This window comes from Loxodonta africana, chromosome 19 (assembly GCF_030014295.1).
Source record: "Loxodonta africana isolate mLoxAfr1 chromosome 19, mLoxAfr1.hap2, whole genome shotgun sequence".
NCBI classification, from domain to species: Eukaryota; Metazoa; Chordata; class Mammalia; order Proboscidea; family Elephantidae; genus Loxodonta; species Loxodonta africana.
The window spans coordinates 5,086,753-5,114,061 of NC_087360.1; the positions used below are offsets into that span (position 1 = coordinate 5,086,753).

At 44.8% G+C, this 27,309-nt stretch overlaps 1 protein-coding gene across 4 annotated transcripts in view; it reads right to left on the reverse strand.

Moving 5' to 3' along the window:
• The window catches only part of LOC111747736 (transmembrane protein 132B), a 446,856-nt gene that overhangs the window by 46,093 nt on the left and 373,454 nt on the right, over window positions 1-27,309 (reverse strand). For all 4 annotated transcript variants that reach the window (XR_010318544.1, XM_064272049.1, XM_064272050.1 and 1 more), the window contains one exon: window positions 4,383-4,526. Coding sequence is in view for 3 of the 4 variants with exons in the window: in XM_064272049.1 (XP_064128119.1) it covers window positions 4,383-4,526 (144 nt within the window). In the remaining variant the exon portion in view is untranslated. The remainder of the gene's footprint in view (window positions 1-4,382; window positions 4,527-27,309) is intronic.

Genomic DNA, 27,309 nt, shown 5'->3' on the forward strand with positions numbered 1-27,309 from the left:
AACAAATAGTTAGTGAACTCCTTCTGTGCTAAAGGCACTATGCTTAAGAATGGGGACAGAACGGTTAGTAAAACAGACACAGTCGTAGACACTTGTGGACCTTACAATCAAGTAGAGGTTTATATACCTAGATATGGATATAGATATGCAGAGATATATATATAGACACATTTATTGCTGTATTATAGGTCAAGCATTCTGTGACTCCTTTTATATACACAGTCTTATTTAATCACGTTGGGACTGTAACACACACACGATGATTCGTCATACATGCTCAGAATACTTTTATCATCTGGGAATGTATCAGAAGACATAGAGGGTAAAAGAGTGAGAAATTTATCTCTGGATCCTCCCCCGCAACAAATCATCTAGACTCCACCAACATCCTCCTTAAAACTAGACCTCACACTGTGCTACCCCAGGAAATTTGACTGCAGCTCAAATGCAGATACATTGAAAAAACAAAAAACCACCTGTCTCTTGAACTTCTAAAAGCCCAGGCATTCTTTAAAAGGTTGTCAAGCATCACTTTGATTACTGGTGGATCTACCTTATCCACCGACTTGAGAACAAACCTCTGCAGAAGGGGCCTTTCCACTGTACTATCATCATCCCCATTTTACAGACAAGAAAGCGGGGCCCAGAGAAATGAAGTAATTTGCCCAAGGTCAACCAGCAAGGAAGGCGGAGCCAAAATCTGAACCAACATCATCTGCCTGAAAGCTTAACTGCAGAGCTCACCACCTCTGCATTCTTTTCCTTTATACTGAGCTAAAAACGATCCCCCTTTAACTTCCACTGTTGGACTCAAAAAAGGACAAATTGACTCCATCTTCCACACGAAGGCCCTCGAGAGACTTAAAAAGAGCTGTCCGTCTCCCTCTGCCCTCACCCGGGCCTTTTCTTCTCCTTACCAGCTAATCACTTCTTCTTCCTTCAGTCATCTCTGCTGTGATTTCATTTCAAGGGCCCTCAGCTCCCAGACACTCTCTGGCAGAACACAGTCCGATTTGTGAGTCTCCTCTTAGGGCCTGACAGACACAGAACTCTTGGTCAGAGGGACAGAGGGAGGCCTGTCACGTAGAGACAAGAATGCAGGAAATACCCTGCTTCCTCTGACTCTGCTATGAGAAAGCCAGCAGCACCAGAGTAACAGAAATGACAAATGCCCCTCAGCCTCGGTGGGGAGCGAGAGGGAGTGGCGGGGACTGCGGTGAATGGTAGAGCCCAGGTCTTATGGAACCAGTGGCGTCCTCTCTTCAGCTACTAATGAAGTACACAGGAAGGGATGTGGGCCCAGTGCTACACGACCTTATGTTTTATCACAAGAAGCTAGAAATCCACACTTCCAGGTGAATTGTGAATGTGCCAGTTTTTACATGATGGTAACAAATTCAATAATTTAAAAAAAAAATGCACACACACACACACACACACATCTGGGCCAGATCTGGCCTGCAGTCAACCTATGTGTGATCTCTGCTCTGGGACTGTGCCCTGCTTAATACCAATGAGAATCACATGAACCTCATGGCGGCCTCTTCGAAGGTGACTTACCAGATTTTGTTACTAATAAAAACGCCAGGACTTCCTACGCGTGCACACACACACACACACACACACACACACAGAACTATTAGGCTGCATCCTCTACTTATGAAGGTTTTTTTTTTTTTTTAACTTAAAAAAGTAGGACTTGGCATTTTGGCATTTCTTCCTCGTCTGACTTGAAGGTTAGTAACAACAACGATGACTGACAACAAAAACAACAACAAAAAACAGTAACTAGCAACAACAGTGACTCACAACAACTAGCAACAATGACTCACAACAACAGCTAGCAACAATGACTTACAACAACAACTAGCAACAGCAATGACTCACAACAAAGAGCAACAACAATGAATCACAACAACAACGAACAACTAATAACAACAATGATGAACAACAGTGAACAACAAAACAAATCTGTCCAGGTCAGGGCAACGTTTTAGCCTTTCAAAATCATTTATGTCCTCAGATTCTGTCCCCCAGAAGTCATACAATCCCAGGTCCACGAGGCTAATTTATTTGTACGTTACCACAATCTGCGTCATCCTAAATTCATGGTTACCCCCTCATCTGCATCACGGTCTCACTGCCCAGGATTTCCAGAAGATCTCTGGTGAGCCCCACAAGATCTCCCTAGGGGTCTCACAGTGCTCTCTGCACCTTCTTGGAGTGACCTAGTGGTGGCTCCACACATGGAGGGGTCTCTCCGTGGGGCACTATGAATGTGCCACACCTTTGGAGGCACATAGGGGGCGCTGATGAGGCAGAGCCCTGGGTGACGTCACTCATCCTGGAGTTGTGGCAGGTGTATTACAAACATCGACACTAAAGCCATGGCAAACGCATTAGAGTCAGTTCATTAACGACCCCCAATGGGCACAGAAAAGGCGTGAGGCAGCTCTGAGCTTGGCGATCTGCAGTCTGCTTTGCCCCTCTGAAAACAGGTCCATGATTTCATGGGAAGAAAGCCCCACCTTCATGCAGCTACGAAAGTGACAGTTGAGCAAAAAGCTGTTGTTTTCCAAAGCAGTTTATCTATTTATTGGGTCAGGTGGTGGGTATTTTAGTACATTCCTGTGAAGGGGAAGCAGCCCAAGATAAGCCAATGATGGGATCTAAGCTCCATGGGCTATGGTTTGCCCCTTTCTCTCAGATCAAGTTCTCCAGCGCAGGAGCCTGAGGACACCAACCTGCAAGACCTGACACCAGGCTCTCTGGAGGGAACGGAAGGCTTAAGGACTGAACAGGGGAGCAACGCGTGTGGGCCCATGATAGCGTAAGCACGCAGACACCACCTCCAAATGCCATCCTCAACATTTCCTTTCTGTGACAATGACATGAGGACACAAATAATGTATACCATAAGGGTAACCAAGGGCGATGTACCATCAGTGTTTTTCATTTCTCACTTACTATGAAATGTATTTTTGCTAACTGTATTTATTTCCATATTTATGTTTATTGGACACGATTTTACATAGCAAGTCAAATGAATCACCTTGAAATGAGATAGAGATTAAATATATTAATAAAATGATTATCAGTCAAAAAAATATGTTTCATTTCTGTGCAGATAAGCTTGTGTCATTTGGATCAGCTCTTTCTACACTCTGAAGGCTTCAGGTCTTGGCTTTGTTTAATTAAGCCCTGCTGACAGAGTACAGGGATTGTAGAAATACAGGGCTTTCAGCTAGCCCACCTCTGCCTCAAGGGAGGGTGAAGATCTAAGTCCAGGGAACAGGCTCTGCCAAATGTGGGTTTCCTAAAGATTAATTGCCTCTTAATTAGGACTTACAGACACATCATTTCTTCTTTATCAAATCCATCTCTGGCACAACCCGATACGCCACAGAAAGAAGAAATCAGCCCTCCCAGATCTTTCCCACCATAGAAAACCCTAAAGGCTTGTCTCTCTACCAGGAAATTCTTGAGACCAAGTTTCCTTTAACCTCTAAACAGGAGCCAGCAAAATGCCAGGAAGGACAGAACTCTGCATTACAGCATTTTCCTAAAATAAATGAGTGCATTGGAGCTGGGGCTCTCTCAGCAACTTCAAGAAGGAGGAGTGGTTTTGGAAATTTAAATCCTTTCTCCCTGAAGTCTCTGCTGCAAACGGAAATGGCCAACCAGTGTGTTAGGAAAAAACAGAAACACTGAATCTCGTGGTTCAAAGAGACCCCTGCGAAGAATGTGAGAAAACCATGGGCTGGTTCCTGGCTGAATGTGGACTCACAAATCCAGCTAAATAGGATGAAGAAGCCAGCAGACATGCCCTGTGACTGAATATCACAAACTAGGGGCTGTATCCCACTGGTGATTATCCAGTTACGCCAGGTGGCACACAGAAGAACGTTGTTTTTTATATTTTAATGTGTATTAAGAACAAGCTTAGTACATCAAGCTGGTGGATTTTTCGTCTTATAACCAAAGCACATTGCCGTTGAGTCAATTCCGACTCATAGCCACCCTATAGGACAGAGAGAACTGCCCCATTGGGTTTCCAAGGCTGTAATGTTTACAGAAGCAGGCCGCCACATCTTTCTCCCGTGGAGCAGCTGGTGGGTTTTAACCGCTGACCTTTAGGTTGGCAGCCAAACCCTTAAGCACTGCACCACCAGGGCTCCTTTTTATCTTCTAATAAGGCTAAATATATTTTCAAACTTTAAAAAGCGGGGCATTTAAAGAAAATACATTGAGTAAATAATATGTGCCACGAGGAACTGGAAAAAACTGAGAAGATAGTATGTGGATTGCCAAAGGTAGGATTATATTGTCCTATGAGGGATGGAGAGAGAGAGAGAGAGGAAAAAGATGAAGCCCTGTTTTACCTTGACGACATCTTCGTCAGCCGACTTGCATTCCACAGAGTCCGACACGTCGACCACAGAACCATCCTCTTGAACACCCACGACTCTGACAGGAACTGACACTGCCTTTCCAGTGAGAATTGCCGTGTTCAAAACCTCCGTGTCCTAGAACAGAGAGGAGAGGGCATGGGTCAGTGAACATGCCACCCAGTGAGGGCAGGGCGTACAGATCACAGCACTTACTACCTTAACTCTTGGTCTGCAAGTTGAGTTAACTATCTGCACGGACAAACATCAGGAGCACACAGAATGGAAAATTCTGACCAGCCGATGGCACTTGGTCCCAGGCTGAGAAGACCAAGCCTGACAGCAGAACCCTCTTCCCGACCCGATGCAGGGTCAGCATTGCCTCTTCCCTATTTCCATTTCCCTCTGGAGCCCTGGTAGCACAGGGGTTAAGAACTATGACCACTAACTGAAAGGTCCACCAGCCACTCTTTGGAAACCCTATGGGGCAGTTCTACTATGTCTAAGAGGGTCACTAGGAGTCTGAATCAACCTGACAGCAACAAGTGTGGTTTGGGGTTTTTCTCCCCTTTACATTTAAGGTGTAGAATCAGGACAGGAAGCACTGTCCAAGTTGAGATGAGGGGAACTCACCAACGGTGGGATGATGGTGTGGATGTGGGAATAATCTCAGGGGGTACAAAGAACAGGGATTGTTACCACGGTTCTACAACGAATGGCTAAATTCAACTCAGTAATGCAATTTTAAAAATCAACACGTGCAGGGGTTAATTTAGCCTGCCAAGCATCCATCTCTTCCCCCACCCCCATCTAATGACAATGGCTCATTTTTCTTTTGGCTATCACCCCACTTCCGCTGCCAGTGAATGTGGCCTGGGTGGTGCTGACCCCAGGCCACCCAATCAGGCTCACAGATGAGCAATGGGCCAAACCTGGCCCATAAAGGTGGTCCATCCCCTTGCCCAAAAAGACTGACTTCCATTAAGCCCAAAGAAAGAAACCAGAGACAAGAGTAGGGGAGAGACTAATTCCTGGAAAAGTTGTTAGGGTTCCTGAATCAAGCTACACCTGAAGCCTGTTATCTTTGGAAATGTATCTACTAAAATAAACTGCTTTACTTGAGACATTTTGGATTGGCTTTTCTGTCACTTGCAACTGAAAGAGCCTTGACTAATACATGCGAGCCCAGGACCATGCTAGGCACTAAGAAAAAAGACTAAACATCAATCCTTTCCCACTAGAAGCTCACAGCCATCAAAGTAATAACAGAACTCCGGTAGTAACAAGGAAAAGCCGGACAGTGTTTCGTTCTGTTGTACACAGGGTCACTACGAGTGTAACCAACTCAACACTACCTAACCACAGTAGTTATAGAGCTTCACAGCCTTCTCTACAATAATTTTCTCAAAGTGAGTTTCAAGGCGCAGTAACTTTATTTTTCATAACAACAAATCATAACTGGTCCCACCTTACGCTTTTCTCACAAATATCTTTGCAATTGGATTTTCTCCTTCAGTTTTTTTCATGGTTTCTGAGATGTCTGCACCCATTATTTTTTTCCAGGGTCCATCCACAGCCTCTAAAGATAAGCCTTTATTCTGCTCCTATTTGTGCAAGCTGTAGGTTTTATGCCTTGGACATGTATTTATAGTCCTTTATGGGGATCAATTTCCATTAATGCTGCATGTTAGAGTGATGTTAGTGAGAATGGCAAAGGACATCCAAAAGTCCTCTCCTCCATAAAAACAAGAAAGCTGGGAAAAAAATTTTTAAAAAGGTCACTGTCAACTGTGGTGCAATGGGTCACTTTTATATGGCCTTTCTCACCATGGCCTTATAACTCCCACCCAAGTCATTAGGTGGGACCATGCAAATAAGGTCTATAGAACACTAAGAAAGGGATTGGTCAGTTCTGCCATCAATCTAGACTTAAAATGAGCCATCCCAGAGGCGGGACAAGAGGATCTCATCACCACCAAGAAAGAAGAGCGAGGAGTGGAATGCACCCTTTGGATCTGGGGTCCTTGTGCTGAGAAGCTCCCGGAACCAGGAGAAAGAGAGAGAGATCTGTAACACCAGAAGCAGCGAGAAGCAACAGCAGAGAATTAGCGGCACCAAACGCAGGAGATGGCACAGTGGGCTTCCCAGGCCCACGGAATGAGAAAGCTGAGTGCCTTTGGGAAGGAGTCTTGCTGGCAGAGTGGGGAGCCTCCAGGCACTTGGTGGAGCTAGGTTTGCTGGCCCATGGAGCTGGAGCTGAACACCTTCAGGTCGGGGCTTACTGGTAGAGTGGGGTGTCTCGGGGCACTTATCAGCAGAGCTAATAGAACTTTGTAACACATGCCAGAGTAGGGCAGAGGCCAAGGGGCCAGAGAGAGGTGTGACTGTGGTGATGGCTGAGAAGAGGCTGTCCTGAGGGACGAACTATATCCTGAGCATTCCTGAACCTAAACTGTAACCTCTTACTTCCCTAATAAACCCCATAACTGTACGTATGATCTGTGAGTTCTGTGTGGCCATCGCAATGAATTATCCAACTCAGCAGAGAAGTAGATAGTGCTGTGGGAGGGATGTTTAGTGTCAGAATTGGTAAAGATGGCAGAGAGAGGAGGCATATGTGACCTCTGCTTGCCTAATAGGACCAGCCTTGGGCTGTTGATCTTGATTCTCCTTCCCCCTTGTGAAGTTAGAGGAGGTCAGACAACAGCCCTGACATGTCATTTTTATATCAACTTTTTTGGAACTCTGGAAATTAACCAAAGGCTTGTATTAACCCAGGGAGCATCTATTCAAGAAAAATGGGTGAATCTTGGTAAGAACAGAGAGCTTTCTGGCATTTTAACTTGACCTACATCCATCCCCAACTCTCCAACTCCGCAACAGCTTCAAAACCTGACAGCCCACTTTCTCAGTGACAAGCAGCAGCCTGGCAGCCACTGGAGGAAACAGATCAGGGCTGGAGTCCTTTCCAAGCCTCATTCCCAAGGAACTGTCATTATCTGACCTGTCTGGTGGTTCCCCAGAAGACCACATTTGAGAGGCTGTTAACATTTGACCTGAATCTGGGCCTTTTGCTTGGGGGCATTTGTCCAAAGCAATTGCAGGCAATTAACTTCCTGTTTGACTTCAAGGCCATCTGAGGCAGTGGATCACAGTTGGGGCACACAATTGTTGTTCTTAGGTACTGTTGAGTCAGTTCCAACTCATAGCAACCCTACCTACAACAGAACGAAACACTGCCCAGTCCTGCACCATCCTCACAACCGTTGCTATGTTCGAACCCATGGTTGAAGCCACTGTGTCAATCCATCTCATTGAGGGTCTTCCTCTTTTTCGCTGACCCTCTACTTTACCAAGTGTGTGGTGCCCTTCTCAGAGACTGGCCCCTCCTAATAACATGTCCAAAGTAAGTGAGACGAAGTCTCGCCATCCTCACTTCTAAGGGGCAAACAGTAGGCTAATCAAAAAGCTTGAAAGGCAAAAATGGCATGTCCAAAGAGGCTCTGATATATTCCTGGGTGTCCTGAAGGCCATACCAATGTGTAGGGTTGGACACATGTTCAAGAAAGACCTGAGAAGGCCCTAGGCTCTTACCTCTGGCTGATCTTGAGGCTCCAGGAAAGCAGCAAGTGAAAGCTGAGGAAAAGCCTTAGTGAAGTGAAGGTCAAATTCCTGGCCAAGTGCTAAAGGCATCCCACCAAAACCCAGACAGAGCACCTCAATAAAGACTGGGAGACTTATTGATTCCAGGCGTTTAAGGAAATCTTTGGGTAATCATTAGCTGAACACCAAGCTAACTGAGCAGAGACTTCAGGGACCACACACAACAAAGAATACAGACTTTACAGAATTAGTTCAGAAAGCCACTAAACAGACAAAAAACAAATACTCCAATAAACAACAAAAACCAAACCTGAGAAGGGGAACAGTCTGGGGGGTAGGAAAAGCTACTGCTTAAGTGGCACTCAGTTTCTGTCAAGGATGATGGAAAAATTAGAGACCAACAGTGGTGATGGGTATACAACATGGTGAACGCAGTTAATGTCTCTGAGTCGCGCGTGTAAAAAACAGTGAAATGGCAAATGTTTTGTTATATATATTTGTATCGCAATTTTTAAACAGATGCTCTACCAACAAGAATCTTAATTTTTAGTAGAAACAGCCCAGTAGCCTCAAAGCCCAAAGTCATGACCACATGTGGCTTCCAGCGTATTCCATTCCAGCCTCTCCCCAGCCTGTGTGGCTCGGGACAGCAGTCCTGAGGCCCGGCAGCCCACATCCTCCAGTCCCTCACCCGGGAATGTCTGCCTCTGAGGAGGAGTCTAATTCTGACTGCATTTTGCTCTCAGACATTTAGACTTCTGATTTCCAAAGCTGCAAGTCAGACGTAGACGTCTCTCAGAGAAAGGCAAGGATATTGGCTACAATTTAAATAAGGATTTTCAATTTCACCATTGTGCGTTACGTAACTGTCAAATCAGCCCAGTCCCCCCACTTAATGGCTATTTTTGGACTCTGATAATTTATTAGCTCCAAGGCAGTCCGTGGTTTCAAAATGCAGCTCTTTATCAGTCCTTGAATAACAAGAAGAAAGCTATTTCAAATAGAGTAGCACTCAGAGGGTCAATAAAATTGTAGCTCTGTTAAAGCAATGTGCTAATGTCTCTAGGCAGTAGCTAAAGAGGGAAGAGGGGAAACTGTTTGGAAGGAGCTACTTTCTATAGCCTTTCCCCAGGGCACAGGGCAAGTTGAGTGACACTAGGAACAAAGAATAGCAAGGCAGGAAATACCACCCAACTGACACAATCAGGGGGTCACTGACAGGGAAGATGGTTGTCCAGCGGGCCTCATGGTCAAGTTCATCTCCAATATTGGCACAACACTATATAAACAGGTGAGACCCTAGACGTCTCTGTGTGCATGGAGGTTCTCCTGCAGGGTTTAGAAACCAAGAAAAAGTCATGAGACTGTCAACTCCATGGGGACAGGGACCATGTTTCTTTTTCCACTGCCTCACACACGGCCTGAGTTATAAAAGATCACAAATGTTGAAGGTGAAGTGCTTTCCTCACCTCTGCCACAGTGACTGTGACCAGGCTCCTGGTCCCCATATTATACAAAATGGCCTTGCCCCCAGTCACCACGGATTGGTCCAGATGTGGGCAGTGGCCCACACTGAGCCAGTAAGCCTATTCTCTGAAGAGTTCAGGATGAGGATTAAGAAATTCCAGTTTCTATCTGACTCTCTGACTCCTCTCCAGAAAGGAAGGGAAGCAGGTATTGGCCATCTTCTGGCAGTAGCCTGGCAAGCAGAGAAAGCTGGTGTATGGCAGTGTGACGCACCAGGGTTGCAGAGAGAAGCAGAGACCTGAGGTAGACTGAGCTTCCTGTGGATCCCCTGCACTGGTTTCCAATCATTCCTTGTGGATTCCACGAGACGTGTGTCCTTGTAATAAATGCCCTGGTGCTTGCACCAGCCCCCTTGGGTTTCTGTCACTTGCCACCAGAAAGGTCAGAGGGAGAGACGCACAGATGCATGTGAGTTTACAGTTTGGTCTGGCTCCTCTGCGTTCTTGTTCCCTTTGCTTCCACCAATTCAGGGGCCCTGCTCATTCACACATCCCAGTCCTGACATCAAATAATAATTATGTACGTGTCTTCTCTAATTCCTTCCACGGACCTGACTACAGTATTAGCACTTTAGCAAAGCTCTGCTTAATTACACCTGTAACCTGTTAATCATGTTTTTTTGTTGTCTGAGGGAAAAAAAAAAAAAACCTGTCTTCTCATCCAGCTTGAGTTAAATTGAAATTTAGCACAACTTCTGATTACCACAGAACCAGCAAGCAAATGGCATCTGTTCAATTCAAATGTAAACTCGGTTAGATGGCATTACTAAGAGACATGCTCCCGAGCAAAGTCTTGCTGTTGTAATTAGGTGCCGTCAACTCCGTTCCAACTCATAGAGACCCCATGCACAACAGAATGAAACACTGCCTGGTCCTGCCCCATCCTCACAATCGTTGTTATGCCTGAGCCCATTGTTGCAGCCAGTGTGTCAGTCCACCTCGTTGAGGGTATTCCTCTTTTTAGCTGACCCTCTACTTTACCAAGCATGATGTTCTCCTCCAGGGACTTCTCCCTCCTGATAACATGTCCAAAGTATGTGAGATGAAATCTTGCCATCCTTGCTTCTAAGGGGCATTCTGTCTATACCTCTTCCAAGACGGATTTGTTCATTCTTTTGCCAGTCCATTGTATATTCAATGTTCTTTGCCAACACCATAATTCAAAGGCGTCAATTCTTCTTTGGTCTTCCTTACTCACTGCCCACCTTTCATGTGCATGAAAGCCACAATATTAACTTTATTTTAATATGAATAAACCCTCCTGTACCGTATACTGGAGGCTGTCTCGGTAGTTCCAGTGAGCAGTGAGAGCCTTGGCTTGAGTCTCAGGCTGATTCTCAATCTTTGGACAGCCCCCATCTATGGATGGATGGAAGAGAGAAAGAGAGGGAAAGAGGGACAGAGAAAGGGGCAGAGAGACAAAGAAACTGAGTATTACTACCCTAAACAGAGACAGCTGTGTGATCTTGAGCAAGAAATTTAAACTCACTCTGACTCAGCTTCGTTATCTGTAAAAAGTGGTCAATAAGTATAACTATACCCCATAAAGTATTCATGGGTATTCATCGCGGTAATGCATTTAAACCACTTGGAACTCTGCCTCGTACACAGTAGGTGTTCAATAAATGTTAGTTATTGATTCTGTTACTTCCACCTCAGTTTTTCTTCATGGAAAATCCCACTTATCTTTAAGACGTTACTAAAACGTTGCCTCCTACGGAAAGCCTTCCCAGACAACATGATCCCCCAGTCAGAATTAGCTTCTTCCTCAAATGTAGTTCCATAAAACCTGTTGCCATCGAGACAACTTTCCACTGAGTCAACTCCAACTCATGGTGACCTCATGTGTGTCAGAGTAGAACTGTGCTCCACAGACCAGAAATAGATTGCCACGTCTCTCCTCCGAAGCATCTCTGGGTGGATTTTGACTGTCAACCTTTTGGTCAATAGCTGAACAATTAACCATTTGTGCCACCCTTAAATATGGTCCCAGAGCACTTTTTTAATTTTTTTACTGTGCTTTTGGTGAAAGTTTACAAATCAAGTCAGTCTCTTATACAAAAAGCTATGCACACCCTGCCGTGCACTCCCAGTTGCTCTCCCCTTAATGAGACAGCACATTCCTCCTCTCCACCCTGTATTCCCCGTGTCCATTCAACCAGCCCCTGTACCCCTCTTCCTTCACCTCTCGCCACCAGACAGGAGTCATCCACATAGTCTCATGGTTCTACTTGAGCCACGAAGTTCACACCTCACCAGCATCATTGTCTATCTTATAGTCAAGGCCAATCCCTGTCTGTAGAGTTGGTTTCGAGAATGGTTCTGATCTTGGGCTATCAAATGGTCTCAGTCAGACCATTAAGCCTGGTCTTTTTACAAGAATTTAAGATCTGCATCCCACTGCTCTCCTGCTCCATCAGGGATTCTCTGTTGTGTTCCCTGTCAGGGCAGTCATCTGTGGTAGCCGGGCACCATCTAGTTCTTTGGGTCTCAGGCTGATGGAGTCTCTGGTTTATGTGGCCCTTTCTGTCTCTTGGGCTCATATTTACCTTGTGTCTTTGGTGTTCTTCATTCTCCTTTGCTCCAGGTGGGTTGAGACCAACTGATGCATCTTAGATGGCCGCTTGCTAGCTTTTAAGGCCCCAGAGGCATCTCACCAAAGTGGAATGCAGATCATTTTCTTAATACATTTTGTTATGTCAATTGACCTAGATGGCCCCTGAAACCATGGTCCCCAGGCCCTTGTCCCTGCTACTCTGGCCTTTGAAACTTTTGGTTGTATTAAGGAAATTTCTTTGCTTTTGGCTTAGTCCAGTCATACTGACTATCCCTGTGTTATGTGTTGCCCTGCCCTTCACATAAAAATTTTTTTGTCTACTATCTAGTTAGTGAATATTCCTTTCCCTCCCTCCCCGCCCTTGTAACCATCAGAGAATATTTTCTTCTGTGTTTAAACTTTATCTGGAGTTCTTATAATAGTGGTCTCAAACAATATTTGTCGTTTTGCAACTGACTAATTTCACTCAGCATAATGCCTTCCAGGTTCCTCCATGTTATGAAATGTTTCACGGATTCATTGTTGTTCTTAATCGTTGCGTAGTATTCCATTGTGTGAATATACCATAATTTATTTACCCATTCATCCGTTGATGGACACCTTGTTTGCTTCTAACTTTTTGCTATTGTAAACAGTGCTGCAGTGAACATGGGTGTGCATATATCTGTTCGTGTGAAGGCTCTTATTTCTTTAGGGTATATTCCAAGGAGTGGAATTGCTGGGTCATATGGTAGTTCTATTTCTAGCTTTTTAAGGAAGCACCAAATTGATTTCCAAAGTGGCTGTACCATTTTACATTCCCATCAGCAGTGTATAAGTCCTCCAGTCTCTCCACAACCTCTCCAACATTTATTGTTTCCCAGAGCACTTTATAAATGCCTCCTCCAGAGTGCCATCGTTCACATGGCTGTCTCTTGGCTGTGCTTTGGTGGGTAATTTTTAATGCCCAGAGTCTAGCACAGACCTGAAAACACTAAGGATGTCTGAACAAATTACAAACACCAATATACTAGACAGAGCACATAGTCTACACTGGATGGCATGAAGTATAGATGACTTGATGGGAAAACAAATTCCTCGGAAAGACAAAATCTCAGTGATTCCCCTGGACCCCCCCCCCTTTAATCCTGGGCCAGCCAAGTTCTCCCCAAGAAGTAGAACTCATCTCAGATCAGCTTGTCTAACAAAGACACTTTCAGGAAAACGTTTCCTGTAAGACAAGAAGGCCACATATCCTTACAGGCAAGCCTGAGTGAAAGTGAAACTTTCCCCCCTCAAAGCATTTTAGGGTTTCCATCTTGAGAAAAGGCTGTAAGAAGGCAGCAAAAAGCAGAACTCAATGAAAATTACATTTTCTCTATTTCTTCCACATTGAACCTGCCAAGAGGAAAGGTGTGATGTTGGGATAGAATCCCTTCTTCCAATCCGTTTAAGTTATTCACCATCTTTTCTTTAATATGCATAAGTATTGAGATTGATACATAAAATAAACAACTTGCTCTATTATTATAATTCAAAGGAACTCAGCTAGGATGTCCCAGCATTTGTGAATAATATTTCAGAACACAAATTAATGACACTGCTGGCTACAGATCTATTATTGTCTTCACAGTTGTCCACACCAAGTCCCACTACAACCCTTCTTTGCCTGAGTCCTTAAGCACGTAAGTGGGCTTGTTTCTCAGAACTGCATAAAGTCCAACAGAACATGAGCAACAATAACAACGACAACAACAAATTCTGGCCCTCACCTGTATTGAGAGAAGAGCTCAATGTTTCTCTTCCTCTAACAAATAAACACCTCACTACTTTGGGGAAATCAGTAATTATTTTCCCATTTTCATAATACACTTAATTTGTGAAACAAGAAATTGCCTATTATCTGTACCTTCTTACCTCTAAATGGGAATTATGATATTTAGTAATCTATAAACCCTGGAAGATCACGAAGGTTTCATATTTGCTTTCAAAGAATGGACCCAGAAAACAATGCTTGGCGATTTCCATGAGAGAAGAGGAGTGTTAACACTCCGCAGGAATAACTTGACTCATTTACTGGGGACATGTCAGGAGGCACCAGTTCTTGGAGAAGGACATCATGCTTGGTAGAGAGCAAAAAAGAGGAAAACGCTCAATGATGGATTGACACAGTGGCTGCAACTACCGGCTCCAAATAGAAACCATTGAGAGGATGGCACAGGACCCGGCAGTGTTTTTTTCTGTAGTACACAGAGTTCTTATGAGTCAGAGCCGACTCAATGGCACCTAACAACAACAAATGTTCACTGACACTCAGAGTTAACCTCATTTCTATATTTACACGTTATGATGGATTTCGGAAAGGATTTCTGAAGGGTCCTAAAAGCCCCAAAGAGGAAGAGGACACAGTGACTTTCAATTTCAGGAAGAGAGACACTAGCCATACTCAGATACCTCAGCTCAGAGGAACCTGACCCAGGATGTCCTCTGGGTCCCTTCAGCCCCGGCCACCCACGCTCGGCCCCACCCAGACCACGTGCTTCTGGCTGGAGCTGACCCCACCCCCACTGAAGTGCAGCCAACCAGTGCCTGGTATTCCTCCGGCCTCAGTGACTGGGTCAAGGCCTGGCACATGACCCCAGCTGGCCCAATCAGAGTGGGCATTCTGTCCCGGACGCCCTTCCGGAGACCAGGTGTCTGGTCCTGGCACCTGGCTGTGACTCAGGTGTGCCACCCTCGAGTCGCAGCTGAGGAGCTGAAGCCCGAGCCGCCTGGGGGCTGGAGCTCCACCTGAGGCCTGGCTGCCTCCCAGCCGTCTCACCGGCTCCTCACACGTCAGCCAACCAAGCGCCCCAGCCCCCATCCAGTTTGCAGGTAGACTCAGAAACAGTCTTAGTAAGCGCTGGGTCAGACCAGTCACTGCCTGATTTAAAGGGGACTCTGCAGTGAGAATGCCAGGCTCAATTAGCGACAAAGCCCCTGCCACCACACCTCGATCCTGTTTTCCCTCCACTTCTGCCCACCTCTCTCCTCCCTTACTGACAGCAGTGTGACTTCCCGTCCCCGCCGCCACGCTGTCCACACCACCTGCACGTCCAGAGTGTCCCAACATCCCGGGGGTGCGCGGGAAGGTGTGATCGTTCCCATCACGTGAAGGGGAAGTTGAGACCCAGAGAGGGCACTGGGCTTGTCCAAGGTCACAGAGGGTGACCAACATCGCCCCAACAAGAAGCTACGTCTCCGGTCTTCTCGAATAAGATTTCTCCTGTCGTCGTTTTTCTCTTAATAAGGGATTAAATGTACGTTGTTTTCAAACACTGCTCCTGCCTGCAGACAGCACTGCAGAGAAGGGAACAGGCTTTGGGGTCATTCTTGGCCTGAAATTCTGGGTCTTCTGCTAATTGAGCAAGACACAACTTTATCATCTGAAAACAGGGCTCATTCTACTTATATTTTGTATTATTGTGAGAACTGAATGCGAAAATCAGCATAAGGTGCACAAACACGTCATTCTTGCCCCACTCTGAGCCTTTAAGTTCACTGTTCCCCCTTCCCGGAACGCTCTTCCTCCAGACCTCGGCAAGCTGGGCTCCTCACCATACAGGCCTCAGCTCGGACACCACTTCCTCAGACAGGCCTCCCCTGTTGTCTTCTCTAAAGCCATCCTCCCAGCCCACATGGGGCCCTCTCTCTACCCAGTTACCTCTAGGGCTCTCCTTCTCAACATCATCACCATCTCACCACACTGATGTGTCTGCCTGCCTGTCCGTCTCCCCGACTGGAATGTCAGCTCCATGAGGGCAGGGCCACCTCCCCCTCATCCACCACTGTAGCCCCCTGCTCACAGAAGTGTCTGGCTCATGGTAGCACACAGCAAGTGTTGGTTGAAAGTGTGAATTCAGAAACAAACGCCATGATGGGAGGAATTGCTTAGCACAGTGTCTGGTATGCAGCACGTGCTCAACCAGTGGCAAGTTGTTGATAATAAACATAATAGTCCCTGGGTGGTGCAAAAGGTTAACGCGCTTGGGTGTTAACCGAAAGACTGGAGGTTCAAGTTCACCCAGAGCCAACTTGCAAAAAACCACCCAGTGATAATCCACGGAGCACAGTTTTACCCTGACGTGTATGGAGGTGCCATGAGTCAGAATCTACTGTTTTCCTTTTTTTTTTTTTTACTCCTTCTTCTTAGATTTTATCCTGGCAAAATATGCAGGGACCCACATATGTGGAATGGTTCCTGTTCACCACAGAACGCTGTGTCTGAGGGCCGCTCCACCTGTACTTGAGAAGCAGACAGGACTCTCCACACTGAGCTCCATCTCAGCACGTAACCCTAGAGCAACCTGAGGGCTCCCTCCTGCAGAGGCCAGCCTTTGTTCTGAAAGAGGCTCTCGGGGGCTCCTTGGGACACTGAAGTAGGCCAGGACCGCCTTGCCCTGCAGCTAGAACAGCTGTGACTAGTGCATCCCAGGACTGTCACCTCGTCTGGTCATTCAGGGCTCTGTCCATACTCTCACATCTGCTGGGGGGCATTGATGTTCACCATCTGATGTGCTGCCAGGCCTCCTGCTCTAATCCTGCCACCCCTGCTGCTCCCTGTGATCAGGGAAATGAATTTCAAAGCCAGGACTGCAGCTGGCTCCCTTACAAAGAGGCAGCTCCAGGCTCTGGGCCAGATTTGGTCATGAGGAACCACAGCCGTGAGCAGCCTGCATTCTGTGGTTCCCAGACTGAGCTGAGGCACCAGGACTTGGAAACGCCATGGGAGGCGTTCATGGGAAGCATAGATATTATCGTCTGGGTGGTTAAAGGGTCTTACCCAAAGAATTCTTGTTTCTACTCAGGCAAACTAGTCCTAGTAAAATAAAGGGTCTGGCTCCATGTTTGATGTCCAACTGCTGACACCAAGCCCCACCTCTCGCTCTTCCCACCCCTGGCCCCACATCTGGATAAGACGATAAGAAAGCTGCATGCTCCCTCCCTTGGGACAGGTGGGAAGCTCAAACCATGCAAGCCCCAATTGCTGTACAGGGAACCCTCAGCCCAGCCCACCCCCAACGACCATCACACCCAACCAGTCATTCTTCCTGCTCTCAAGCCATTTATGGGCCTGCCTGGGAGCCTTACCTGCTTCCCCAGAGAGCCTCACAGGATGAGTAGTCTTGGTGTATGTATATGCAATCATCAGTGTCAACATCAGAATGAAATTCTGGGTGGGGGTCCATTCAGTCTTTATTTAAAAAAAAAAAAAAGTTGCTGTCTAGTTGACTCCAACTCATAGTGACCCCATGTGTGTCAGAGGAGGACTGTGCTCCATAGGGTTTTCAATGGCTAGTTTTTTAGAAATAGATCACCAGGTCTTTCTTCCAAGGCACTTCTGGGTGGACTTGAATCTCTGACTTTTCGGTTAGCAGCCGAGCACTTTGGCCGTTTGAATTACTCAAGGACTCCCCTACCGTCACAGAGTGGCTGAAAGAACTAACTTTGTCATCTTGATTCTAGGCAAGTGACAGGTCTCTGCTGTCCCTGCTGGGCAGAAGGGCTGCTATTTCTGTTAAAAAGAGAGACTGGCAAATGTCAGAGAGTTGTTAAAGGTCTAGTAGCTTCCACATGAGATTCTGTCCTTAATCTAATCAGGAAGATTGATTCAGTTTTCTTTACTACGGTGTCTGTGCACTGTGCAAACTCATCACGCCAAATAAAATACAGCAGGGACGATACTGATCTAGAAGTTCATCCACATTGTAAGGTGAAACCATTATCCAAAAAGCAGACACACGGCAAGGCTTGTGCAGAGATAGAAGAGCAACATTCTGGGAAAAGTAAGCTGAGACCAGGGAGGGGCCCTTCTCCTGGGGTCTCCAGGATGTGGGGAGGGACGGGGAACAGATGTGGTGGGCTTGGATGGGAGACTTGTGGGGGTCCCCCCCCCCAATAAGGTTCCGTCACAGAATAACTTTCTGGGAATCAGGCAGGGACACCGTTTTGTCAAGACCACAGCTCCAAATAGTGCTGCCACCTTGAAGTGGTTAACAAACGGGGTAAGGCAGAGGACAGAGCCACCTATACTCTCACCGACACCTCAGACCGCCCTCCATGTCCCTGAGAAACGATCCAGTCACCCACAGTGACCTGTGAGCCCCCAGAGACCAAGTAAACTATGTCAGCTGTGTTCTTTTCTTCATTCATCTTTCTGTGGGAAGCTAGAGCTATTCAACATTTCCACCAGGAGCTGGAGCCAGCTCCAAATCTGTGCCGTGAGCTAATCTTGCTATGATTATTGTTCCCTATATTTACCTATGAAGAAAATTATACAGGTTATTTTGTCAGATGGTGTTTTAAATGAGCTCAGGTATTCACGTATAATGCAAAGTGGCAGGAGCTATTGCTGAGAGGAATTCCAGAGAAACTGAGAACTTATTCCTTCTTCGCATGGAGGAGGCTGGGGTAAAGAGCCACAAAAAGAAGCCATTTGTCCTCCTGTGGCAGGTGGGCAGAAGAGATAGTGACCTTGTTCTCAGTGTAGGCCATGAGGGACCACACATATTTCCACATGCCCTCTTGCGTTTCTACCCATACCCATTGCTGTCAAGTCCCTTCTGACCCATAGCAACCCTACAGAACAGAGTAGAACTGACCGTGGAAACAACATGCCCACCTACACAACGTTCATTGCAGCACTTTTCACAACAGCCAAAAGGTGGAAACAACCTAAATGTCCATCAGCACAGGAACGGATAAACAAAATGTGGTCTATACACACAATGGAATAGTACTCAGCCGTAAAGAGAAATGAAGTCCTGACACATGCTACATACAACATGGATAAACCTCAAAAACATCATGCTGAGTGAAATAAGTAAGTCACAAAAGGACAAATACTGTACCATCTCAATTACATGAAATAAGCAAATATACAGAAACCAAACATTATTAGTGGTTTCCAGGGGCGGGAGGGAAGGAGAGAGCGAGGGGAGTTTATGCTTGGGGGCACGATTTTATGCTAATGGTAGTGGAATGATCTGGAAAAGGATAGTGATAAGGCTGCACAGCGTGAAGGACAGAATGTCACTGAACTGTACGTGAAAAGCTGATGAATTGGTGAAGATTTGTTGTGTATATTTTCACCACGGTGAAAACAAAGAAAAAGAACAAGACTGCTGTCTTAGTTATTTAGGGCTGCTGTAACAGAAATACCACAAGTGGAGGGCTTTAACAAAAAGAAATTTATTCTCTCACAATCTAGTAGGCTAGAAGTCCAAATTCAAGACACCAGCTCCAGCGGAAGTCTTTCTTTCTCTGTCGGCTCTGGAGGAAGGTACCTGTCATCAATCTTACCTTGGTTTCAGAGCTCCCTCATGCAGAAACCTACGTCCAAAGGACGTGCTCTGCTCCTAGCACTATTTTCTTGATGGTGTGAGATCCCCGTCTCTCTGCCCACTTCTCTCTTTTATATCTCAAAGGAGGTTGACTTAAAACACAACCTAATCCTGTAGCTTGAGTCCTGCCTCTTTAACAAAACTGCTGCTAATCCCACTTCATTAACATCATAGTGACAGGATTTACAACCCATAGGAAAATCACATCAGATGACAAAATGGTGGACAATCACACAATACTGGGAATCATGGACTAGCCAATTTAACACACATTTTTGGGGGGACACCACTCAATCCGTAACACCCAGGTTAAACCCCTAGTCCCAAGAGAAGGATGAGAGACATGTGGCACAGAGGTGCCCCAGTAGAGCCACCTCAATGAACCTGCCTTGATCAGCTGCCTGCCCCCAGCTGACCAGCTGCTGCACAAGTGATAATAAATGATGGTGTTGAAAGCCACTGAATTCTGGGGTACTTTACTATGCAACAGTAGCAAGCCAATACAACTATAACATATAAAAAAGCTACAGGTTAAAAAGTAAAATGTTCAATACGATCACCATCTTGTTAAAAACAAGATAAATGCAGAGAGAAGAAACTAGAAATAAATGTGTCAAAACATGTCTCTAGGCAGTGGGAGGAAAGATTATCTTTATTTTCTTCTTTATAATTTTCCATGTGTAACATGTTTTTCTACAACGAGAAAAAAATATTTTGAAAAATGAAATTATTTGCCTGACTCAATTTCCTCATCGTGTATATGAAGGAAACAGAAAAGAGGTTCTAAAATATGTTAGGAAAGATTGGTGCTTAGTGGAAAGGAAATGAGATCACGAATGAAAAGCCTTGGTTCCTGTCCCCATCCCACTCCGAATCCACCTACAAGATAATTCTCTGAGGTACAGAACAGAAAAATGAGGTTAAGTCACCTAGCAGAGTTGCTGTAAGGATTAAGTAGAAAAAATGTATACAGAAAGGCCATTTAATGATAAATGTAAGCACATCTCAGCATCTTGGAGTGAGGCCCAAGAATCCACATTTTAAACTTCCTTCCCACATGACTCTGAAGCTCACTAAAGAATAAGAACCACTGGTCTAAATTACCAAAAGTTTTAAAAAGAAAGCTAGCGAGTGGCCATCAAAGATGCATCAATTGGTCCCAACCCACCTGGAGCAAAGGAAAATAAAGAACACCAAAGACACAAGGTAAAAATTAGCCCAAGAGACAAAAAGGGCCACATAAACCAGAGACTCCATCAGTCTGAGACCAGAAGAACTAGATGGTGCCCAGCTTCCACCAATGAATACCCTATCAGGGAACGTAACAGAGAGTCCCTGATGGAATAGGAGAAAAGTGGGGTGCAGAACGCAAATTCTAGTAAAAAGATCAGACTTAATGGTCTGACTGAGACTGGAGGAACCCCAGAAGACATAGCCCCTGGACTCTCTGTTAAACCAGAACTGAAACCATTCCCCAAGTCGACTCTTCAGACAAAGAGATTAGGCTGGACTATAAGACATAAAATGATACTCGTGAAGACTGTGCTTCTTAGTTCAGTCAGATGCATGAGACTAAATGGGCAGCTCCTGTCCAGAGGCGAGATGAGAAGGCAGAGACAGGAGCGGTTGAATGGACACAGGAAATCTGAGGTGGAAAGGAGGAGTGTGGTTGTCACATTGTAGGGATAAGCCACTAGGGTCGCATAACAGTACATATATAAATTTTTGCATGAGAAACTAACTTAAGCTGTGAACTTTCACTTAAAGCACAAAAAAAAAAAGTTTTAAAAAGAAATGGTGTGTACTTTTAGATAGTTTCAAGACCTCTGATCAGCTTAAAGACTATTCTTTCTTTCAATAAAAAGGTAGTCTGAAAATGGCCTTGGTAAACGTGTTCAAATACAACACGTAAATAAGAAGAATTTGTAATGGGAAAATAAATATCATTTTAGGGGTACGTTAATACGTGTATGTATCCACCAGAATCCAGTCAGGAGGCAAGAACCAGTCCAGTAATTTGATCAGAAAAAATCTAAGATAAAGAATTACTAACTAATAAAAGGTGTTTGACTACTGAAAGTGTTAAAAAAAAAAAAAAAATTCTCAAGAATACAGAAATAGCAAACACAGGGGCAGCTACTACCCCTAGGGATGAAGGAGAGCATCCAAGGGAGGGGCAAGCTTAGAAGACCATGACCCTCCACAGAATGAGCTCCAGAATGCAGCCCTCACTGCTGGGTGTGTCTGGTGCCCACGGTTGGTGGAGGAGTATGCTGGGGGCTGTAAGCCAGAGCTGGTCTGCAGCAAGTGTGCAAGAAGTCACCCACTGGGGGGCCACTGACATTCACTAGGCAGTGAGCACCACAGGGTCTCTTGCATGCTGCTGAGAGCTGTGCCACAGGAACAAGAAGGAAAACCTGCTGAAGTCAGGAAAAAAGCCCTTCCTCTGGAAACCCTGGTGGTGTAGTGGTTGAGAGCTACGGCTGCTAACCAAAAGGTCAGCAGTTCAAATCCACCAGGCGCTCCTTGGAAACCCTATGGGGCAGTTCTACTTTGTCCTATAGGGTCACTATGAGTCGGAACTGATTCAAGGGCAACAGGTCTGTTTTTTGGTTTGTTTTCTACTATGCCATAAAGTGTCCCTCAAGCCCCCCTACCGGTAAAGCCCAGTACTGTACCAGCTGGCAAAAGAGAACTATTTACAGGGTCCAGCTATAATATCACAGAACAGGCAAAAAAGGATACAGTTGGAGCTGAGAGATGATAAACTGACAACAGGCCAGCACTTCTTAAATGTTGAAGGTTCAAGAAAAAGTGTATTTAGAATTCTCCTTCTCTCCCCAGCAACAATATTTATGGTGTTAATTTCCTCTCCCTACTCTGGGTGTTCTAAATCTATGATGAACAAATAACTAACATATTTGAAAAGGCTTGCTGAACTGTTACAATTGTAGATTTTAGCAGAATCTGAATGGGGTGGGGGAGAAAACAAAAACACAGAAGTTAAGGAATGTGGTTAACATTGCAGAGCCAACTAGGAATAAACTGAAAAATAAAATTTGTCTCCAAGGCTAGTGCTTAAAACCTTACCTCCTATCTGTGTTTCCCACGGGTCTTTAAGATCAAGATAATAGAGTGATCAGGTGTGTCTGAAAGATTCTAAAAGGCTTTGCACTGAATTCCCATGGTGCAGAGAGAGCTGAAAGTCATTACAGAGGGAACTGCTTGCGTGGTTTTCCATGTTCTCTCCTTAATAGAGCAGGAACAAGGCACAATTTGTCTCACCTACAATGTCATGAATTCGCAACTTCTCAAAGAGCCCTTAACTCACACAGGACGATCAGGAGGGTAGGCCTATTTGCTGAGACCTCCGAGTGTGGGTAGGTCCAACAGGGTCAGGGAGACAGACTTGGTGAGAACCATCAGCCTTCATTACTATGGAGATTAACCTGATACGTGTTTGGCACCTGTTTCAACATACTCCTTCTTATTACAACAAGGGTAAGCTATCTCCACAGGGATAAATACTTTATCACCATAGCTGCAAACTCAGTCTTAGGAAGTGACCTTTTCTAATATAGTTGATATAAAACGACTTATTCTTAGAAACCTTCTTGGAGCTAACCATTTCCTATCGCCCAAAGGTAACTTTAAAGGTGGTCTCTGTTGACCATAAATATCATTGATCATCAATGCTTTATTTCTAATTCATGATGTAATACAGAATCCTCCAAATGATTTCCTTACAGGGCAACGCAGGAACTAGCTCAGGGCTCCCCATCAAAAGGGGCATCTCCGCTTCTACTTTTTAATAAGTCCACTCCCTCTTTCCTAGCCTAAGCCACCATCACATGTTGCCTGAACCTTTGCAATAACTTCCTAATCTTGCAATCCTTCAATCTATTTCCACACAGTACAGAGATTTTCAGATTATTTTTAGAACATAAATCAGATCACAGTACTCCTCTACTTAAACCCTTGAGTGACCCCACATTGTTTATACAAGAAAATACAAGCTCTTCCCTTGGCCTTAAAAGATGGCAGCTCCTGACCTCATCTGGTACCTTCTTGCCCTGGGCTAACTATATTTCTTCCTTCTAGCCTTTTATCGATTTCCGGGACACTCCAAGTCTTTCCTGTCTCTAGGCTCTCACGCACACTTTTCCTACCACAGAAACTGTTTTCTCATCCTTCAATTCTTAGCATAAAGGTCACTTTCTCACAGAGCATGTTTTTCAAACTGTGGGTCACAATCTATGAACAGGTCATTAAATCAACTTAGGGGGCCCCAACAATCATTTTTTTAATAACAGATTATTTTTAAAAAAGAACAGAGTTGAGGTTTTCACTATATCATTAATATCAGTTGTTAGCAATCAAGTATTTCTGTATCTCCACCCTGACCAGACACGGGATAGGATCCTACTTCCTAGCCCCCAAGGGGCTGCGTGGGACCCTGTTACCATTCTGTATTTGAGTGTGGTGATTACACAAATACACACATGTGATAAAAGTGCACAGAACTAAACACACACACAAATAAGGGCATGTAAAGCTGGTGAGATCTGAATAAGATCAGTGGAATGTATCAATGTTAATTTACTGGTTGGGATTTTGTACTGTAGCCTAATAAGATGTTACCACTAAGGGAAACTGGGTGAGGAGGACATGGGATCTATCTGCATTATTTCTAAAAACCTCATGTGAAAATGCAATTACCTAAAATAAAACGGTCATTTTTTTAAAAATTAGGTAAAGACAGGAAAGGCATTGAAAAAAGACATAGTGAATATGAAGAGACGAAACGACAATGGATGATACGAATAATACACTGGATGGGATATGAGCAGATTAAGCACTGGAGAAAAAATACTGAAGGCAGAGCCAGCGTACTGCCATACACAGACACATCATGACGTCCCTCTGCAGCAAAGACCTCAAAAACTAAGTAAAACTGATACAAATGTCGATCTGGAACCCTAAGAATCAAATAAAGGCTTAAAGAACTAGATCAAACACCGAAGAGAAAAAGAAACTGAAGGAAAATAGAGGATGTGGAGAGATACAGAGTGGAGGTCCCCTGCCAACTAACACAATGCAGCATCGCCATCTTGGAGCACAGTCAAAAATGACCTCAGACGAGGAGAATGGGAAGGCAACTTCATGGAGTTCCCAACAGGAGACAGAGCACCCATTAACCAGAGAAACACACTTTCCCACCCCTCAGCCTTCTGCCCAGTAGGCCACTCCCACCACTTCCCAATGGGCCATGCGTGCCACTCAGCTAGAGAGCTATTGGCCCTCCATCAGGCCAAGTCTGCCCCACCTGTACCCACCAGCTCCTGCTGGGCCATTTTCTCCCCTTTCTTTATCCCACTCACCTACTACCATACTCCATCCTCACCCCTTCCCTACAGGCCATGCCCAGCTGCTCAGCTAGAGAGCTACTGGCTCACCATCACCCTGGGTCTGCCTTGCCCCCACCTGCCAGCTCCTGACACTCCATTTTTTATTTTCTCTTTCTTCCTTTTCTTTCTCCCTCCCACCTGGTCCATATGCCATCCTCACCCCTTTCCCACGGGCCACACCACACTGCTTGGCTGGAGAGCTACCAGCCCACTGTCACCCCAGGCCCTACCTGCCCCCACCTACCAGCTGCCACCGTGACATTTTTTATCTTACTTTTTCCCCCCTTTCTTCCTTTTCCTTTTCCATCTCAACTCTCTCCATATACCACCCTCACCCCTTCCTGCTGGGTCACACCACACCACCGCAGCTAGGCAGCCACCAGCCCACCACTTTCTACTTCACATCTAGCCTAATATACCACCTCATTCCCTTCCTTCCAGCCCCCAGGTCCACCCCACCCCAAACCGCTAGCTACCCTTGTTTTATTTCTCTCTCTTTTCTTTTCTTTGTTCCCCCCATCTAGCCCCATACACCACACCCCTTCCTACCAGCTCTTGCCGTGCCTCCTCAGCTACAGTGTTCTCAGCTCAGGCGTGTCACCACACAGGGCCCACACTGCCCCTCCCCTCCCGACACTCATCAGCTGCTAAACAGAGGGGCTGTGAACACTCCCTCACTGTTGGACCAACATCCGGAGGCAGACAGCATCTGCGCAGTCCACCCTCGGCCACCTCACCAAACCAGTGTGCAGCCAAGTGGGCTCACCTTGCCTGCCGCTGCTCTGCCCACCTGGACAAGGTGGTGAGAGCTATCATGCCCACAGATGAGCAGGCAGCAAAGCACACCTGGTCCACCCATCCTGACATATCAGCAAAAAAAGAAAAAAAAGAAGAAAGACGAAACAAATGAACACAATCAATACCAAAAAAAAAAAAAAAAAACCCAGTGCCGTTGAGTTGATTCCGACTCATAGCAACCTTATAGGACAGAGTAGAACTGCCCCATAGAGTTTCCAAGGAGCGCCTGGTGGATTCGAACTGCCGACCCTTTGGTTAGCAGTAGCGCTTAACCACTATGCAACCAGGGTTTCCCACAATCAATAGACAAGGAAAATAATACCTTAGTGTATTGGAGACAGCAGATAATATCAAAACATTAAAAAACAGGACAAGATGGCTCCAGCAAATGACCAAAATAAAGAGTCAAATGATGTTCCGGTAGAAGAAAAGGCAGTGGAATTACCTGATACGGAATTTAAAAGACTAATAATTATGGCTCACCAAGAGATTATGAAAGACATCAAGGAAAATGCAGATAAAATCAACAAAAACATAGCCAAAATCAAGGAAAACACAGACAAAACAATAGAAGAATTCAGGAAAATAATACAAGAACAAACCGTGAAAATAAATAAACAATTAGAAATCATACCTAAACAGCAACTAGAAATCCAAAAGATAAACACCAAAATTTCAGAAATGGACAAAATAAAAAAACAAAGAGGAAAAAGAATTTTTAAAAAATGAGCAGAACATCAGCGAGCTGTAGGGTAACTTCAAAGAGCCTAAAATATGTGTAATTGGAGTCTCCAAAGAAGGGGCAAGTACAGACAAAAAAATATTCAAAGAAATAACAGCTGAGTTTTTCCAAATTAGATGAAAATTGTAAAACCCAAATCCAATAAGCTCAACAAATCCCAAGAAGAAAAATAATGAAGAAAACTACACTAAGAAACATCACAATCAAATTGCTCAAAACCAGTTTATAAGGAGCAAATCTTAAAAAGATCCAGAGAAACAAAGATAAGGATGATGGCAGGTTTATTGTCAGAAGCAATTCAAATGAGAAGACAGCGGACCAACATCTTTAAAGTTATGAAAATTAAAATATGTCAAAGTAAAATTCTATATCCAGTGAAAACATCTTTCAACAAAAAAGGCAAAACAAAGACTTTAAAACATATGAAAGCCAAAAGAATTCACAACCAGCAGACTCACAATACCAGTATTGTTAAAGGAAGTCAGAAAAAGAAAAACACAAAATCAAAAACAATACCAGATGGAAAATGGATTTACACAAAGGAATGAAGAGCAAAGGCAACGGTAATTACCTGGGTAAATAAGAGTTTTTTACCTTATTATTTAAGTATTTTAAATTATCATTCACTCTTTAAACAAAAATAATAAAAATATAGTGTGTTTATAACATATGTAAGAGTAAAATGCATACAACATTAGTACAAAGATGAGGAGGATAGAAATGCTGGTACCTCACTGTAAGATTCTTATACTTACATGTGAAGTTGTGTAATATTACTTGAAGGTAGACTATCATAAGTTAAAGGTATTTACTATAAACCTTAAACTGACCACCAAAATAACCAAACAAAAGTTACAGCTGTAAAAGAGATTAAGTAGAATCATAAAAAATACTTGATTAACCCAAAAGTAAGAATAAGAGGAAAA